Source organism: Callospermophilus lateralis, chromosome 3 (genome assembly GCF_048772815.1).
Source record: "Callospermophilus lateralis isolate mCalLat2 chromosome 3, mCalLat2.hap1, whole genome shotgun sequence".
Taxonomy (NCBI): Eukaryota; Metazoa; Chordata; class Mammalia; order Rodentia; family Sciuridae; genus Callospermophilus; species Callospermophilus lateralis.
Genome location: NC_135307.1, coordinates 106,810,504 through 106,831,031, shown reverse-complemented (window position 1 = coordinate 106,831,031; position 20,528 = coordinate 106,810,504). Strand labels below are relative to the sequence as shown.

General features: G+C 37.2%; 1 protein-coding gene across 4 annotated transcripts in view; it reads right to left on the bottom strand.

The window, feature by feature from the left end:
- Positions 1 to 20,528, bottom strand: part of Tln2 (talin 2) — a 394,566-nt gene that overhangs the window by 133,069 nt on the left and 240,969 nt on the right. For all 4 annotated transcript variants that reach the window (XM_076850883.2, XM_076850885.2, XM_076850886.2 and 1 more), the window contains 3 exons: positions 16,633 to 16,696; positions 15,557 to 15,661; positions 3,322 to 3,477 (listed from right to left, as the gene is read on the bottom strand). In XM_076850883.2, the coding sequence (XP_076706998.2) occupies positions 3,322 to 3,477; positions 15,557 to 15,661; positions 16,633 to 16,696 (325 nt within the window). The remainder of the gene's footprint in view (positions 1 to 3,321; positions 3,478 to 15,556; positions 15,662 to 16,632; positions 16,697 to 20,528) is intronic.

Sequence of the window (20,528 nt, the reverse complement as noted above, 5' to 3'; positions counted from 1 at the left end):
AAGAATTTTAAGATAGCCATGCTTTAATGCCCAAGTATACACTCTCTGGAAACAAGTGAAAAGAAACATGCATTCAACACACACACACAAACAAAAACAGAGTCATAACAAAGAATTAAATGTGGAAATTATAGAACTGCCCCAATTCAAAAAAACTCACAGGACAGAACACATAGTAGTATACAGATGACAGAGGACAGAATCAGTAAACTTGAAAATAGACCAATAGAATTTAGTTGATCTCAACAATAAAGAAAATGAACTAAAAAACTAACAGCTTCAGGATCCTAGGGGATGAACAACAAAGCATTTAACATTAATATCATCAGAGTAAAAGAACAAGATAATGTGGGACAAGAAATTTTAAAGAAATAATGGCTTCCCCAAATTAACCAAGTACATAAAACTGCAAATTCAAGAAGCACAGTGAACTCCACATTGAATAAACCCTGAGAGATCTGCACCAACAATTCTGAAAACTGGAAATAAAATTTAAAAAGTTTAATAGCAGCTAGAGAAATATAACCTATTACCCATAAACAAACAGCAACTTCTACTTTTCATCTGGAAACAGAGGTGAGAAAAAAGTAGTGTTTTTTTATTTTATTTTATTTTTTTAAGTGCCGAAAGAACTGACAATCCCAAATTCTGGATCTGGCAAACGAGAAGGAAATGAAAGCTTGTGCAGAGAGAAAACCGAGTCTGCTGCCAGGACCTTCCCTTAGGGAGGGGCTCACAGTGTACTCCAAATGCAGAGCACCTGACAATAGGAGGAGGCTGGGAACTCTGAAAAAGAATAGCAAGAGGAATAAAAATAGAAGTAATAGACTATCCTTCCCTCAAGTGTTTCTTTGTTTGAAAGCTTAACTTATAACACCATCTGATCTGGTGTTTAATGTATATAGGTGAAATATGCAAATAATTTTATTCAAAAGGTGGGGAAGGTGAAGAGACCTACGTTGAAACAAGGCTTCTACACTTCACTGGAACAGGTAAAACATCAGTACCAGCAGGCTGCAATTAATTTCATGTGCATATGTGGCAATATCTTGAAAAACCTATGAAGAACACTATGTAAAGTGGTGTGCTAAAAACAATAATTCAAAACGGGAGTTTTAGAAGTGTTTCAATAACCCACCGGAAGACGAGAAAAAAGAAATAAAGGAGGCAGACAGAAAAAAAATTATAAAATGATAGACTTAACTCCTAACATGTCAATAATTAGCTTAAATGTAATTTAAAAGACAGAGATTGACAGAATGGATTAAAAAGAAAAAACAACTCTACAAGCAACTTGGTTCAAATATAACAGTATATGAAATGATAGAAATAGACAGATCATACAAACACTAAAAGAAGCATGACTGGCTCTATTAATATCAGATAAAACAGACTTCAGCACATAAAATTACTAGAACAAAAGGATATTACGTAATGATAAAACAATCTCTCCATTAGAAGAACACAGGAATCTTAAATGAACAGTCATCATATATCAAAGCTTCAAAATACATGAAGCAAAACTGATGGAAGTGGAAAAGAAACAGAAAAACCCAAGACCTTCACTTTTAGAAAATGATTGAATTGCTAGACAGAAAATTAACAAAGATGTAGAAGATGGATGAGCCACTGTCAGCTCGTGGGGATCTGATTGACATTTACTTTACCAACAACAGCTGAGCATGCACTCCTTCCAGGCACTCATACCACATTTACCAAGCACAATCATACACTGGGATATAAAACAAATCTTAATGCTAAAAAAAATTAAAATCATACTGACTATGTTCTCTGACCATAATGGAATCAAACTAAAAATGAATAATAGAAAGACAACAGGGAAATCTCCAAACAATGGAGCATAAAAGAACCAAACTAGAAATCTATAATAGAAAGAGACAACAGGAAAATCTCCAAACACTAGGAAATTAAATAAAAGCTAGAAGTAGGAATGAAAGAAATATATATTACAAGAATTAACCCAACTTTATACTCTAATAAAAATATTGACATTCATTATCTCTTTTGTTTGAGGTAGTTACTATTATCATAGTTATTTCTCAGTTTTATTTATTTTTGCTTAGACCCAGTTTTTAAAAACCAGTATTAAAAGTTATATAACAAAAGATAATTGTCCCCTGCTCCATCTCCACCTTTACTTTCTGCCGCGTCCCCCCCCAAAGGAAATCAAGTCTTTAGGCAGTTTCTTCTAGTATTTCTAAATCACATGCTCATATTGATTTTCTTAGCAATAATCCATGACTTCCCATCATGGAATATGAGGATATGACTCTCTTCGTATGAATACCCAATTTTAAAAATCACGCAGGCACAGCTGCTACTGACTAGAGAAAGAGGTGGAGTTTTTGAAGGTTCTTTTCAACTTGCATGATCATATCAATCTATCATCAATTTAAGTAACTACTCCTCCCAAACTCCTCCTTATACCTTTTAAAAAATGTCATATGAGATCTTGACTAGATGGCAAATTGATATTTCAAGTGCTCACCAAAGATGTCAGGAGGTCTGAAGAAACAACAAATTCCAGCACTTTTTGATAATCCTTATTGTTTGGTTGTCCTTACAAAACACCTGCCCTATCAAGTTTCGCATGAAAATTTGGCCCTAGAAGACTTCACATTATACTCCCCTCACAGCAAATACTAAAGTTGGGAGAAGGAATTTAGAGGCCAAAGGGTTGAAACAAACACCTTCTCCCCATTTCCCATGAATTTTATCATCATCTTCTTGTTTAATGCTAGAACTTTATGATGTAGGTATTACTATTCCCATTTTATATTGGAAGAAATTAAGGCTCAGAGAGATGTTGAACAGGGCCATAAAGCTAGGAGATGACAATTTGGAGCTTTAATATTACTCCAAATCTATGTTGTTTCCACTATGAACTCTGTGCCATTTCTAGGAAGGCTGGGAAAACTCTCCTTAGCACTATATCACAGTTCTTAGGAATGTTTGATGTGTGGGCTTCAGAGGGTTAGAAGTTCCCTTTCAGGATGTGCAAGGGATCCAGAGCACACAGTTAAGAATCCTCTTGGTGAGAGGCTCCTCTAGATATTGAACTAGGGGAGGCCTTAGGTAAGACACCAGAGAGGAAGCAGGAGCCAAAGAAACCCAGTCTTCGTCATACCTGTCTTACTTCTGCATCAGTCTCCTCCCTGCCCATGGACTGGCAACCATCTTCCTCTCTCCATGCTGACTCTCTAAGGCCAGAGAAACCCACTGGGCTAGGATCTGGTCTCTCTCCTGTACCACAATATTGCCCAAGGTCACGTCAGCCCCCACGTTGCCTGCCAGTCCTACCAGTGTGAAGCTCTTGGGTGAGGCGGCCCAGCGCTTGACCGTGGTGAGAGGCCACTCCTGCAGCACCTCCTTGGTCTTCTCGTCTACGCGCATCACAGAGTCCTTGGTGATTCCCAGCAGGCGAGGCACCAGCTTGTTCTTGCCTTTCATCTTTTCCTGAAATGGGAGAGACCAAGCATCAGTGCTCTCTCTTTGAAGGCATCAGATTTTATCTGCGGTCGCTCCACATATGTGGTGTTTGAAACAAGCAGGGCTATTGGAAAAAAGATTCTGAGGCCAGGTGAATAATCTACCAAATTGAAGGACAGGAGTGAAAACAGAGACACGAGAAAATTGGAGTGATCCTCAAAGGCATGTTTCCTGGGAAGAGATGCTTGTGCAGGGTGGGTTACTCCCAAATAGACTATGTCAGAAAGAAGGGACAGAACTAAAAGTGTTCTTAAAATTAAAGATGTTCTTAAATAATCTTTAATGATTAGTTTTAATAGTTATTTGGATATAATAATGTCTATTGAAAGGATGGCTCCCTATTCACACTCAAGCCAAAACCAATTCAAAATGAAAGAATAATCTAGGAAGAATATAAGGTGGGTATTTTTGTTATTTCTGGGTGAAAAATGGCTTTCTAGCAAAATTACCAAAATAAGAAGTGACTAAAGAAAAGATTAATAGTTTCAACTCAAAACATACATACTTTGATACATCTTAAAGTCAGAGAGAGACAAGTTGGGGAGACAGGGAGGGATGAAGGAAGAACAGAAAAAACAGAAGAAAAGGAAAGAAACCCCTCTATAAGAAAAAAGTAAAGAGCAAACTACTGGAGAATAAATATTTGCAACAAATATAATAGTAAAAGATAATATACTGACCAAAGTTCTTATGAATCAACAAAAATAACTATTGAAGAATATGAACAGAAAATGCATTTAAAATGACATAAGCAAATAAAATGTTATTTATGTCAAGAAAAGTTTTTTTCCCCCACTATCTCAAACCCTTTAATTCTCATTAAAATGGTAGTATTACAGGTCTCATTTTAAAGATAAGGAAAATGAGTCACAGATTAAATAATGTTCCCAAGGTCATACAAATAATAAGCAGCAGAGCTAAGGAAAGAATTCAGGCAATATAGCAATAGTGTTCTCCTTTTTACCATTACTTTATACCCTGTAAGAATAAATATTGAAAGAAACAGAACAAATCAGAGTGGTGTTTTCTCATTCCCAAAATTACTTTGAACCAAGATAATATAAAATTCTTTTTTAAAAAAATTTAATTTGTTATATATGACAGCAGAATGCATTTCAATTCATGTACACATACAGAGCACAATTTTTCATATCTCTGGTTGTATACAAAGTAGAGTCACACCATTCGTGTCTTCAAACACGTACTTAGGGTAATGATGTCCATCTCATTCCACCATCTTTCCTACCCCCACGCACCCTGCCTTCCCCTTCCTCCCCTTTGCCATATCTAAAGTTCATCTAATCCTCCATGACCCCTAACCCCAACTACATTATGAATCAGTATCCTTAAATCAGAGAAAACATTCCCCATTTGTTTTTTTGGAATTGGCTAACTTCACTTAGCATTATATTCTCTAACTCCATCCATTTACCTGCAAATGCCATAATTTTATACTCTTCCAAAAGAGTTTTTAAAAGAATGAATTTTTGGAATTGAGGAAGATATGAAGGGCGACCATACTGACTGATAGCAAAGCCTTTGGAAGAAAATGTGTAAATATCTGTGCAAAACCTTAAAAATGTTCCTACTTCTCATATAGCTTGCCTTTAGGAGTTTCTTTCTTTTAAAAAATTTATAAATGTAACAATTATGCAAAAAGAAACTCATGCAGAGTTTATTAAAATGAAAAACTAGAGAGGAAAACCCCTAGTTTTCAATAATACAGGCTTTATGAATTATGTTCTATCCAGATAACATATTACTCCACTATTAAAAATTATTTTGTAGCAAAACAACCAACTTCTTGGAAATAAATGATTCACAATACATAAATCAAAACAGTATACATGGCCCAATCCTGTGTGAAATAAAAATTTCAAAATAGGTTTATGTACAGTATATGAAAAAGCAAGGGCAACGATTATGTCATATGATTTGTATTTATTTTCTTATCCTTTTCCTTATTTTCAGACTTTGCTTAATATATGTATTCTTAGTAAAAACTTTTCAAGTAATAGTTGCTGAAACCTAGCAACGCCTAAACTGGTGTTCTCAGAGGAACATGTACACATTTGCATAAATGAAATATGCATACGTGGGTGTGTGTCCCCACTCCAGCACTGGGCACCACACCTAAAACAGGGCTGGAGCTCACTACTTAATACTTATTAGCCACTACTTCAGAGCATCTCCAAGAGGTTGGTAGGTATCATCATTTTTCCTTTTGCAAATGAAAAGGCAATATTAATTCCTCTAATACTGACAATGCCAAGTGTTAAAGGCACAAACTGAAAACAAATTTGAGTAGCTCAAAACATCTCTCACTTCAAAAAGTAGACTTTCCACCACAGAATACTGTCTTCATGATGAAAGTAAAGAGAGAAAAGGCTGAAATCCACCCCCACCCCCTCAGTGGACATTGCATGAACCCTCACACAATGGCCACAGCACACCTCCAGCTTCCTCCTAGGAGGACCCGATGGCATCAGGAACCTGTGTGGTATCTGAGGAGGGGAATGCAGCACTGTATGAGCCTCAAGTCCTTAAAAAAACACCAAGAAGAGTCATATTCTTTTAAAGAGGCCAGTTCCACAAGGGGTAAAATCAATGCAATGCAGATGGGGCCAGTTAATTCAATGTGGCTTCAGGAGCTACACAGAGATTTAGGTTGTAAAGGTGCTAGGCAGCTAATTCACACAGGTTTGGCACAAGCCCAGCTGCTGGGACAAAGGAAGGGATCAAAGATGAACTATGGTCCAGAGTTGTTATCCTTTTCCATCTGCACCTCTGCCAAGTGAGGGAACAGGACTCCTGATGGATTGCCTTAATGCTTTTCAAGATCATTCTAGCCTTAGACAGGAAGCCACAGTGGACAAGCAATTTACAGTGGACATTGTGTCAACAGGTCACAACTGGGAAAGGGGATATAGAGAACTCAAAAAACATAGAAACTGGCAACAGAGACCACCATCAAGGGATACAATTATTTTAGTGTCTACCCACAAAACACAGAGCAGCTGGAGAAAGAAAATAGAAAATATCTCAGAGTTGGGACAGCACTGTAAGGTCTTCCCCAGCGCAGAGACCTGCTTTAGATCCTCAGTGGCAGAGATGTCAGGAGAGGGCCACAAGGTAATTAGGCTCTGTCATCCTTCTTATGTCTCAGATGTCAGCATCCCCCCCACAACCCCACCCCTTTCCAACCTTCATCTTGCACAGACAAGCATCCTTTATCTCCAAGAGATAAGAGCAAGCTAAGGCTGGCTCCAGGGAAGACCCATGTATCTCATATCCTGACACACATACACTCAGACTGCAGCTGTGATTTCTGCTAGTGATTTAGTTGTTTTCTCTGTAGAGTGGATCCTAATTAGGTTGGTTTGGTTTTGAAAATGCCTTTAACTTGCAAAACTCAGAGGCAAGAGAAAGTAGGCATTCTACCAAGGTGAGACAGCATCTGTTATTAAGCCCAGCCCTCTCTTCTTTCAGACATTTCTCAACCTCAATACTGTAGGCTCAGTGCTGGGGGCCAACTGTGAAGCAGTTGGCCTGTCAGCTGGTTCCTGTCACAGGTACACAGACAGACTAATTCTTATGTCACTTGTGCCTCACATCTGAGATTCCAGATTGGGCGAAGGGATGCTGTTGGGCTGTCTGGCCTGCCTGGCCTCTCCCCACTCACTTCAACATAGCCTGAGCCCACAGGGTCCTCCCCACGATCCCACCAAGCTCACTGGAGTTCTGTGTTGGCTTAGCACCAACAGACTGGCTTGTGTATTTTGCTTTGTCATCAGTATGCTTTTCCCTTCAAGGGGCATGGAGAATGGACTAGCTGTCCTAAGCAAAAAAACTGTGTGTTAAAGTCTGTTTATTAGTCATTTCCCTTTCTAAAAAATGACTGGCAATCCGTTCTGAAATTCTGAGATTCTCTGAGAGCTGTGCTCTATGATACTTTCACAGTTCAGGACAGAATAGGGTTGGCTCCTCAGGAGTCTCACCTCAAGTAGGACTGCAGGGACATCTTAAAGGCAAATGAGGAAGTAAAAAGTATTACACAAGGGTTACCCTTTCTGGAATCAAACAGTCCTATGCAGATCATGGGAAATGCCTTACCTTGGCTTAAGGGGTTTCAGTTTAGCAGATCATGATGAAATCCATTAGTTGATGAAAGAGGAAGAATGTAGATGTATACAGATTCCTTTTATTGACATCTTTAATGAGACAGTCCCCATTTCTATAGTATCTTATTAAACCTCATAAAAAGCCACAACTTCAAAGGTGGACAAACAGGCTTAGAGATGGAAGGAAAGGCCATTTATCTAAGCTCAAACTATTAAGTGGAAAAGCCAGGATCCAAAACCAGGACTGTTTTTGAAGCACATTATTTTAGACACTGAGACACTGAGAATACTCTTGCCTAATGCCGTTCTTTGTGGACTCATAATATAGTCTCTAAACCAAAGTGGGAAAACTACTGCTAATGCTAAATGCAGCTTATTGCCTTTTCTTTTCTTTTTTTCCCCCCCAAAAAAGATAGTTGATAGTTTAGAATGAATTTTCCATGTTAAAATTTTAAAAAATCAAGAGGAGTATTTTCAGATACATGAAAATTACATGAAATTCAAATTGCAGAGTCCACACATAAAGCTTTATCCTAATATAACCAGGCCCAATCATTACCATATTGCCTACAGCTGCTTCCAAACTGCTTTCCTCAGGGTGAGTAGTATGGGTGACAAAGTCCAAGATGTTTATTATTTGGCCATAACAGAAAAAGTTTGCCATCCACTGATCTACATTCATGGATATTAAAAATCAATTAGGAAGTCAAGAGACTTTGGGGCAGGGATTTGGAAGATGGAGGGAGGGTGAAGTTTATCAAGTATCATCATGTTCCAGGTACCACATCTGTTCACACACATTAGCTCAGTCTTCACAAGAACCCCACAAGGAACCAGCATTTCCATCTTTGGATGAAGAGATGAGATTTAGAGAGGGCAGGTAGATCCCTGAAGATCACTAAGATTCTGTAATTTCTCACAAGGGTGGATATTGCCTTCCTGGATTCTGGGCTGGTCTTCCTCACTCCTACGGGATATGAATACTCCTATTATAACAACAAAGTTCAACACTGAACTCAAGACAAAGTGTTCATGGACATAGAAAAAACAGGATGCAAGCAGCCAAAAACATATTAAGTAGTCATCTCAGAATATCTACCACTATTCTCAGGGCCATGGTATAGTTAAGTACATTCAATATCAGTATTTAATGGTGTAGCAAATTGTAATTCCATGGACTTAGAGTTTCTAACAGAAGCCTATAAAAGTCATGCTTGAGAAGCTAGAACACTCACTTCTAATTTATTTCCAAATATGTCAATGAAGCTCCTTCACAATATTCTGTTGTGCTATGTTCAAACTGCTATGTTTAATCTGAGGTCAGAGAGATCTGTTATTTAAGCTTTAAAAAATTATTATTCCTAGGCAGACAATTTTGGGGGAGTGCTATTCTGCATATGATCTTTTTATCATACACTCTAAATGGTTGTGCTCATTTTTAGAAACATACACTAAAGGTTTAATTCATGTGGTTGACATGTCTTATCTATTTAGTTGACTAATTTACTGAAGTTAGCATACCTCTAATAATTCAGTGATATTTTTTGTATAATGTAACACATACAGGATATGTATGCTGAAAATTTCAAAACATTTTTGAAAAAAATCAAAGGAGGACCTAATATCATGCTCACAGATTGAAAGAGTCATCAAAAAATTACAGTACTCTCCAAGTTTATCTATAAATTTAATGCAATTTCTATCAAAATTCCAGCAAGAGTTTTTGTAGCTATGAACACTTATTCCAGAATATATACAGAAAGGAGTGCTAAACCAATTTGAAAAAGAAAAGTAAAGGGAATCACTCTACCTATGTCAAGGCCAACTACACAGCTATAGGGATCAACACAGTGTGGTAGTTGCCAAGGGATAGAGAGAGAGATCAATATAGCAGAACAGAGAACCAAGAACCTGACCCACACGAATGTGTTCAAGCGAGTTTTGAAGTGATGCAAGAGCATTTCAATGGAGAAAGGAAAGCTCTTTCAACAAATGGTGCTAGACCAATAGGACATCCACAGGCCAAAAGATGCACCCTGACCTAAACCCCACACCTTGTATAGAACTAACTCAAAATGAATCAACGACTTACATGCAAAATGTAAAACAACAACAACAAAAATTTTCAAAGGAAACAGGAGAAAAATTTTTAGAACTTAGGGCTACACAATGAGTTCTTAGTCATAAAACTGAAAGAAAATAAAAATTGATAAAATATACCTCATCAAAGCTATGAACTTTTGCTCTGCAAAAGACCTTGTTAAGAGGATGAAAAGACTACATGTAGACTGGGAGAAAAAATTTGCAAGTAACACATGTAACAAGAATTTGGACGCAGAACAAATAAAGAACTCCTAAAACCTAACAGTAAAAGAACTTCAAGCAATCTAATTAGAAACAGGCAAAAAACATGCACTAGCATTTTACTGAAGAGGATATAAAAGAGACAGTGAACAAGCATATGAATAGATAGTCAAAAGTCATTAGCCATAAGAGAAACATAAATTAAAGTCACAATGATATAGCATTCAACACTGTCAGAGTGGCTGAAACAAACAAAAAAAATATATGATATCTAATTATGGAAAAGATGCAAAGAAACTGGATGATTCATGTACTGCTGGTAAAAATGTAAAACAGGCCAGGTATGGTAGCACAGGCCTGTAATCCCAGTGACTTTGGAAGCTGAGGCAGGAGGACCCTGAGTACAAAGCCAGATAGCTACGCAACTTAGAAATATACTGTTTCAAAATAAAACATAAAAAGGACTGGAGATGTAACTCAGTGGTAGAGTAGTACTCCAGGGTTTAATTCCAAGTAGCTAAAAAAAAAAAAAGTAAAAGAAAAAGAATGTAAAATAGTATAGTCATGTTGGAAAACAGTTTGGTAGTTTCTTACAAAGCTAAACATGTACCTACCATATGGTCCAGAAATTGGACTCTCAAGCATTATCCCAGAAAAATGAACGCTTACATATATACAAACACCTAGACATAAACATTCATATCAACTTGAGTCATAATAACCCCAAATTGAAATAACCTAGATGTCCTTTGATGAATGGTTAAATAAATTCTGGTATGCCCATACCACAGTAACAATTCAGTAACAAAAGATGGACTAGAGACAAACATTACAACTTGGATTATAATTTCAAAAAATCACATACTATATTACTTCATTTATATAACATTCTTTTTTTTTTTAAAGAGAGAGAGAGGTAGAGAGAGAGAGAGAGAGAATTTTAATATTTATTTTTTTAGTTATCAGCGGGCACAACATCTTTGTTTGTATGTGGTGCTGAGGATGGAACCCGGGCCGCACGCATGCCAGGCGAGCGTGCTACCGCTTGAGCCACATCCCCAGCCCCTATATAACATTCTTGAAATAGCACAGTTACAGAGACAGAGACAGAAGTGTGGTTCCCAGGGATGAGGGGAGGCACAGTGTCAAGGATGGAGAGGTGAGAGAAGTGTGCACAGCCCTGAAAGGTATCAGAAGGATTCTTGTGGTGATGAGGTCTGTGTCTTGATTGTGGCAATAGTTACACAAATCCATATACATAACACTGTAGAGAACAAGGCACACATGCAAATGAGTGAATTCTGAGCTCACTGATAATCTCTGTATATAAGTTATGTATATTGTACCAATTTCCTGGTGTGGTGTGTATTATAGTTACCATTGAAGGAAACTTGAAGCCTACATAAGATTGTTCTGTATTTCTTAAAATATTTTATTCTGATATAAGGAGCGAGGTTATGACAGCCTTAACCCAATCAGTGAATTAATCCCCTCATGGGGATTAACTGAGTGGTAACTGAATGCAGGTAGGGTAGGACTGGAGAAGGTGGGCTTTGGGTGTATACCTTTGGGGTATATATTTTGAGGTGAGTAGAGTCTCTCTTTGCTCACTGATCATCATGTGAGCTGCTTCCCTCTGCCATACTCTTCTACCATGATGTTCTGCCTTACCTCTGGACCCAAGGAATAGAGCCATCTGTCTATAGACTGAAAACTTGGAAGCCATGAGCCCCCAAATAAACTCTTCCTTCTCTAAAATTGTTCTTGTCAGATCTTTAGTCACAGCAATGAAAAAGCTAACTAAAGCTGGGTGGATCTCTGTAATCCCAGCAGCTAGGGAGGCTGAGATGGGAGGATCAAGAGTTCAAAGCCAGCCTCAGAAACAGCAAGGTGCTAAGCAACACAGTGAGACCTATCTCTAAATAAAATACAAAACAGGACTGGGGATGTAGCTCAGTGATTGAGTGCCCCTGAGTTTAATCCTAGTACTACCCCCACAAAAAAAAAAAAAAAAAAAAAAGATGACTAAAACTGTCACATACCATACAATTCACCCATTTAAAGTATATGATTCAATGTATTTTATTCATGAAGTTGTACTGCTATAACCAGTCAATTTTAGAACATTCTTGTCATATCAAAATAAACCATGTATGTGTCAAGGATTTGGGCCTAGAACAAATCAAGAACTCTCAAAAACTCGGTGTCACTCAACTACTGAGCCACATCCTCAGCCCTATTTTTTGTATTTTATTTAGAGACAGGGTCTCACTGAGTTGCTTAGCACCTTGTCTACTAATAGTAGACAAGTTAGGGCCCTGTAGCTATCAGTGCTACCCTGTACTACCCTATAGGTATCAATCTCCGATTCTTTGCACCCTGCCACACCACACCCCTAAGCAAACATTAACGAACCTAGCTCTATACAGATTTGCCTGTTATGAACATTTCACATAAATGGAATAATATAGTGGGGGGTCTTTTGTGACTAGTGTCTTCCACTTAGCATAACATTTACAAAATTTATCCATGTTGCAGCATGTATCAGTACTTCATCCTTTTTTATGGCTCCAAAATAGTACATTGTATGGTTATACCATAAATCGCTTATCCACTCATCAGCAATGGGCACTGGGTTTCTGTAGTTTAGCTAAAGGCTGCTGTAAATATACATGTACATGATTTTGTGTGCACATGTGCTTTTAGTTCTCTTTGGGTGTATCTGCCTAAAAGTAGAATTGCTGGGTCATATGGCATTTCTATGTTTAAGCAATCATCACTCTTTTCACAGTGGCTGCTCCATCCTGCTTTCCTACCAGCAGCGTATGTAGGTTCCAATTTCTTCATATTCTCACCAATGCTCATCATTACCAGACATTTTGATTCTGTACCATTAACTTCCTAGTATTTATACTTATTTCAAAATAAAAAGTTTAAAAAAGATTCACCTTATCTTGTTATAACCATAGCAACTAGCTATAATTCACTTTCCAAGGTTATTATTTTGCTCCTTCATTTTTATATCTTTCTGCATTTCTCAGGTCTTCCAGAACAATGTTAACGGGGGATGAGACGACAAGGCAAATCTGTGTGACCCTAATTGTTAGATTTCCCTCTAGCCTTTCTCTGTTAAGCATGATACTGATGATAGCTTTGAAACTGATACTCTATTATGTTAAACAGACATACTTACATTCCAGAAATTTAAAGAAATCTTTCTAAGGAGATGTTGAATTTCATCAAAAACCTTAAGTAGCTTTACATAAAAATCACATGATATCATTTGCTGATTTGATTTTCAAGAGTCATTCATTCATGATATTGAATCATTCCTGCAAATTATGGTCAAGTAAATTGGATTTATTAGAGACAATTATGAAATAAAGTGGCATCCTAAATGGGATCATCAAGCAAACAATTAAAGTAAGCAATGTGCTTTTGACATTGTACCAAATGACAAAAATAAAATCAATGAAAATATACCTGTTAATTTTAATATGTATATAAAGGTTGTAAGTGCTACCAACTTAATTCTCTCTCTTCAAAGAGATGTAATTTCAAGAAAAAGAGGAGAAAAAGGAAGGAAGGAAGGGAAGGAGGGAATTTATTTTTTCTTCAATTTGCTGTTCAATGCTCTTCTATTCACAGTGGTTTTCTGTGAGTTATTATCCTACATTTATTGACCTATATGAAGAGGCATAATCTTTTACACATCACAGACACTGACTCTGTATAAACTCTTTTGTTATTTATTTATTTGTTTGGTACTTGGAATTGAACTCCATGTCACTCAACCACTGAGCCACATCCTCAGCCCAATTTTTGGTATTTTATTTAGAGACAGGGTCTTGCTGAGATGCTTGGCACCTCGCTTTTGCTGAGGCTGGCTTGGAACTCATGATCCTCCAGCCTCAGCCTCCTGAGCCACTGGGATAAACTCTGATGTCATTTAAGAAGATATGAATACCAAAGATGAATTTCATACTTGAAGAACCACAGAAAAACTTAAGAAGATAGGTGAAAATCAGTGCCATTATCAATAGTGGATTGCTGAAAACCATTTAAACCCTGGGAGGTGCCGGAACTCATTGTTCACTGGCTCCCTTCATAACACTGAATGGACAGCCCAGCTCCTAAAATGAGCAGATCTTCTCTCCTAGAGTCATGTACAATTGGTTGCTGGGATGGAGGAGGCAAGTGACTCTCTCTTGGGCAGGATCATCCCAGCTAAAGCAGCACAGCTAGGGGTCACAATGGTCTGTGAATCAGAGACTACAGTTCAAGACCTGGCTCCTTTGGTTACCGTTACCTGTCTTATGGCCCTGGGAAGTAACTGCATCCCTCTGAGTCTTTATTTTCTTGCTTATAAACAGAAGTCATTCTTCCTAACAGATTTGAGTGAGATATGTCTGGCATATAACCGTTTTTCTAAACATTATTATTAGCATTGGAAAATGGAATTGTTGTTACCTAGATGGCACCAAAAATATGAATAAATTTTAAAACTCCTATTAAATATCAAAGTTTCCATCTTTAAATTATTTTTCTTAACAATAGTAAAGGTGGTTGACACAGGCTTCTTCATTGGCAAGAGCCCCAAGTGTTTTCTGGTGTATAATGTAGCAGGTTTGGTTGGTGTAACTACCAGGCATGAAACATACACCTCTCTAAAGTAAAACATCTTGATTCTTCCTTGCCCAGGGGGAACAGCTTACCCCACAGTAAGGGGTGAAGTCAAGAGAAGCTCCTAGAGAATATCAGAATATCCTTCCTTTGCAGTTCTCCTTAGCTATGGGGAAGGAACCCTCTTCCTTCACTCATCCTGTCTCCAGCCTCCCCACTTCAGTTCCTGAAAGCAGCTGCAACACACTCAATTCCATCCTTATTTGCCTTAAGCAACAAAAGAAGCCTCACAACAAGCAGAGCTTCCTCCAGGGCCAAGGGCAAGGGGCAGAAAGACCTAGAGTCACCGTAAAACAAGAGATCAGTAAAACCTACTAGTTGGGATGCAGACATTGAGTAGCTGAGGTCAGGAAGAGCAAAAGAGGAATGTTGATAGTGGGGGATTTGTCAATCAATCTAAGGAGACATCTACTGAGGGACTTCCCAGCATGTACATGGGTTGCATTTCAAAGAAATGTGCTTTGTTGTAGTAGAAAGACAAATGATTTCCATAAAAACAGATTTGAAGGCCACCAAAATTCCACGACCTGTCTTAGATGTACAAATTAAGTACTATATATGACATGAATTCAGCTTGTCTGCAGTGGTCAACGATTTTCACTCAGTTCAGAAGACTTCGGATGGTCATGAGTAAGATGTTCTCAGGGGGAAAGAACAAGCGATAGTGAGCTCACTCCTTCTTGACTTTCCAGTAGCCATAGTGATCCAATTCAAGGCACAGCTGTCCAGAGGCCATGCAGGCAGCCAGGCTTGCTCACCAGCCTGGCCATTCACACCCTTCACATTTGTGCTTCAGTTAAACTCAGACCACACTGGCCAAAGGCTGCATCCCCAAATGCCAGGGGTATAGGTGTGACAAACCACACTTAGCAGCAAACACTTTAACAAAAGAAAACCAGAGGCATGGGTAAACACCCTCCCAACTCTGCCCAACTCACCTTCACCAGGAAGAAAGATACACCGTATGTCCGGAGGGACCGGGCTAGCTTTACATACTTGACCTTGGCTTCTATTTCACTCATCTCTCCACAGTTCTTATGCTCCTGCAAAAGGGACAGTATAAAGAAACCCATTACTATAGCTCTGGTAGCAGGTGGACTAGTGAGAGGTGATTACTATAGGTGGGTACACAGGGGTTCTGAATGGTAAGTGATGCTTGTGTCCAAATCCTCCATAACATAGCTATCTGATGAACAAGGAGAAGAGCACAGAGAGTTCAATTTGGAGCTTTTAAACTAGAGCTTGAACCAAATAGCCTACACGTTTCGCACTGAGTCCAATAATTTGTACCTGTGTGCAGCATGGCAGGAACAGATCCATAATTATAATCAAATTCTCAAAGGACTCCATGTCTTAAGTGTTCAGGTCCCACACTTTAAATGATAGCTAGAAAGATGTTCTTCTAAGGACAATGTCATTTTAACATCTATATCTTTCCAGAGAGGAGCATATATATATATATGCCTATACATGATAGTGCTTGGAAACAATAACAGGTGAAATAATGTTTTATACACATGAGATTTATATTTTAACTTTTATTTCTTTTTCCAGATCAAAGAAGACTTTGAAATCTTAGATTCAATAAGGTGTTCCACGATCAAGTTGGTGACAGGACTTTTTTTAGTGTTGCCTGGAATGGATTTTAAGAAGGCATTAGTTCTCAAATTCTAGCTTCAAGAAAACAAATCTTAGGACAAAAGAGCTATTGGTAGCTTCTCCCTCAGTGCAGTTTAATAGCCTATCACCTTGTTCTAATGCTACCAGTGTAAAGACTTTCAAAATAAATGTATGCACACTTTTCTCAGAAGGCTAAGTAAACTTTACCAAGAAACTATGGATTAAGACAATAAATCTGTCCAAAATAGAACTGTCGACTTCTTTACTCGAGTTACCAATCACTTATATAAGAATACATGCAAAGCATAAAAACTATCATATGCAGAGGCACCTTATGCTAATGAATGAGGATGGAGATTGAGGAGAATAATAAATTGCTGTACATTTCCAATACCTGAAATATTCTCTTTTCAGCTCCTCTCTGCTTGATGTACTCTTTGGGCAGGAATTCTTTTAAACTGAAAGAAATTTGAAAAGGTAAAACATTTATCATGTTCTGTGATGAGTAGCAAAGAAAATAGACTGATAATAAAACACACAGTTAAGTCACTAAATCTCCCAATACTTCATGGTACAATTGATAAAAGGCTGCAATACCCTACAACACACTTAAATAAGGACATGGTAAAACCAGAATGATAATAAAGGGTCAAACTAACATATTAAAGGAAAAATTTCTAGGATATACTGTAAAGTCAAAGATAAAGGATAAGAATCTACAGTATGCTACCCTTTCTAAGAAGAAAAAAATATTTCTTATTTAAAAATATTTTTTATATTGTCTATTTATTTTAAAATGTAATAGAAGAATAAACCTAGCACTAATGAAAGTGGTTCTGATAAAAAGAAGGGGAACACAAGGAGAAAGGGCAAAAATTAGAGTAGGTTCCTCTGAATATTCCTTGTATATTAAAGTTTTTTACTTTGAAACCACATACAGTTGCACAAAAGCAACATCAAAAAATCTAAGGCAAACAGAAATGTACTTAACAGTGTATCATGTTGATACCGTTTCTACAAAGAAAAATATTTCAAGTAACTTTAAAGAATAGTCTTTTGACTATATATATATATATATCCCTAGAGGAATATATCTTAAAAGTGAAATGAACCATAGAAGACATGTATGTAAAAATATTGATATTTTAAAATCAACACCTTTCTCTCCCCTCCTCTCTGACACATTACATGAAATCAATGTAGTAGATTATATATAAGCAAGATGCTTCATATAATTAGGATAAAGTAAATGAGTAATTATGTTATTGTTAGAAGTCAAGATTTTCAGCATAAAATAGATAAAAACACTTCACTAAAAACTTTGCAATCTTTTCTCGGAATTGAAAATACTGGCCTGAGGAACCAGTTCATTTTTCTTTTTATGAGAAACATATTTTCTAGCTGTGATGTGGAAAAGGCCAGAAGCAAGCACAACTTGATAAGCCCCCCAGTGCCTTGAGTAGGTGGTCTTTAAACACTATTTCCACTAAAAGGAACCAGTGAGTCCTGGAGAAATGATTCAGTCTAGGCCTGGGGTAGACAACGTACTCAATGCTCCCAAGACTTCTTAGGTCTTAGATCAAGAAAGCTGTCAAGATGACACCAGAGTCAGTACAAGGAACACCCATTGTCCAAAAGGAGATGATTTTTAAGACTTTATACAAAAAAAGACAGGCTAACAAAATGAACCCATCATAATCAACTTATGGCCAATCATGACTCTTGTATGTCCCCCTTCCACAGCCCTGCCATGGATTATTCTGAAGAAATCCCAGACATCTTATAATCAATTTCAGATGAAGGGACAATTTTAGCATCAAAAAATTTTTAATTACTATAATAATTAAAACATAGATATATAAAATCCATAATTTAAAAAAAATCATTTTTTACTTTAGGGGGTTGTTGGGGTATCAATTCATACTGAAAACTGATAAAGGGAAAGAAACAAACATTATGTTAACATTTTTATCTGTGGATGATGGAAAGATTCATTAAATATAGAAGGAATGACAGAAGTCCCAAATCGGCAATTTAAAACTCTTAGGAACATAACCTATAGATCAGATCAAATGTCAAGGGCTCCTAAAATGAATCAATGACAAACTGATAGGGAATTTTGTAGTAGACTGAATTAGTCTGATAACATCTAAACCCAATGGTCAATTTTAATATTACTAAAAGTAGGATAACCAGACAACAGATACCTCCAGACTGATGCAGCAGAAAACATACAGCACTACCAAGAATTATTCCTGACAATGAGGAATAAGTGCACACACAACAACCAGAATTTAGGTGAGTTCCTGGATCTAAATATGAGTTTATAGAAAGGGGGATAGAGGAATATGTAGTGACACCATCAGGATACAATCAACCACAACGAAGCATGAGGAATTCTATAAAAATACCCAGGCTCCTTCTAAATGGTTTGGTGGTGGTGGTAAAAGAGAGGACACAGAAACATATTAAAAGGGATTTAACTAATGTGTTTTACTATAAAGCTACAGTAACAGGGACTGTGCAGTACTGATATAATAGACACACAGTCCAGTGAGACAGAATTGATAGAGATTAACATACAACTTTTATGGTCAATTGATTTTCAATGAGGATTACAAGACAATTTAGTAAGTAAAGTTTTTTGTTCATTTCAAACAAATGGTGCTAAGACAACAAGACTTCTACACACAAGAAAGAGTTTGGACACCCATCTCACATCATGCACTAAAACCAACTAAATGCCATCCATTTCCCAGCAAATGCCAAAATACAAATGCCAAATGTCTTCTCTGATATAAGGAGGGTGACTCAAAATAGGGAGGAAGAGCATGGGAAGAAGATTACCTCTAGATAGGGAAGAGAGGTGGGAGGGAAAGGGAGAGAGAAGGGGAATTGCATGGAAAGTGGAAGGAGACCCTCATCATTACACAAAATACATGTATGAAGATGTGAGGAAAAAAAAAAAAGAATAGCTTCACCTTAGATTGGGTAGAGAGAAGTGATGGGAGGGGAGGGGAGGGGAGGGGATGGAGGGAAAGGAAGGATAGAAGAATGAAACAGACATTATTATTGCTGTGTGTAGATACATGACTGCATGACCAATGTGATTCTGCAACCTGTACACTCAGAGAAAATATATCCCATCTGATTCAAATGTATGATATGTCAAGGTCATTCACTGTCATGTGTAACTGATTAAAACAAATAAAAAATTTTAAAAAACCAACTAAATGTGGATAACAGACTGAACGGTAATACAACTAAATATAACTGCAAATATAACCATATTTGTAAAAATTACTACAGCTAAAACTACAAAACTCTCAGAAGAAAGTATAGAAATAAGTCTTTTTGCCCTTGGGTTAGGCAAAGACTTCATCTATGATATTACAAGCATGTGTAGCAAAAGAAAAAGAAAAACTGGACTACATCAAAATTCTCTATTTTTTGAACTGCAAGTGATACCACCAAGAAAGTGAAAATAGAATCCATATAATGGGAGAAATCACAAATTATATACATAATAAAGGGACTGTATCCAGAATATATAAAAATACTTAAAACTAAGAAAAAGACAACTTGCCCAACTGAAAAATGGGAAGAGGATCCAAATAGATGTTTATTAAAGATAAACAAATGGCCAATATACAATGAAAATACACTCAACATCATCAGCTATCAGGGATAGACAAAGAAAAATCACAAAGCAATACAATTATATACCCACAAGAATGGCTACAATCAAAACAATGAATAATCACAAATGTTGACAAGGACATGGAGAAATTGAAATCTCAAACGCTGCTAATTGAAATGTAAAATGGTGTGCGTGTGTATGTGTGTAAATATATATGAAAAAAATGAAAACATGCACACAAAAGCTTGTATATAATAACACCCATAGTAGCATTATTCATAATGCTGAATGGTGGAAATAACTCTATGTCCATCAGCTAATGAATGAATAATACAACGTGATTTATCCATACAATGGGAAATTATTAAGCAATCCAAAGAGATGAAGTACCAATATGTGTTACAACATGGAAAACACTGTGTTAAGGCCAAAAACGCCAGTCACAAGACAATGATTCTATTGATGAAATGCCCAGGATAGGCAAAGCGTCAGAGACAGAAAGGGTTAGGAACTCCCATGACTGGGGAGGGGTCTTGGGGAAATGGAGAGTGACTGCTAATAGGCAAAGGGTTTCTCTTAGGGGAGGCAAAACCATTGCAAAACTAGATCTCATAATCTAGTGGCTGTAGAATCCTATGAATACATAAAAG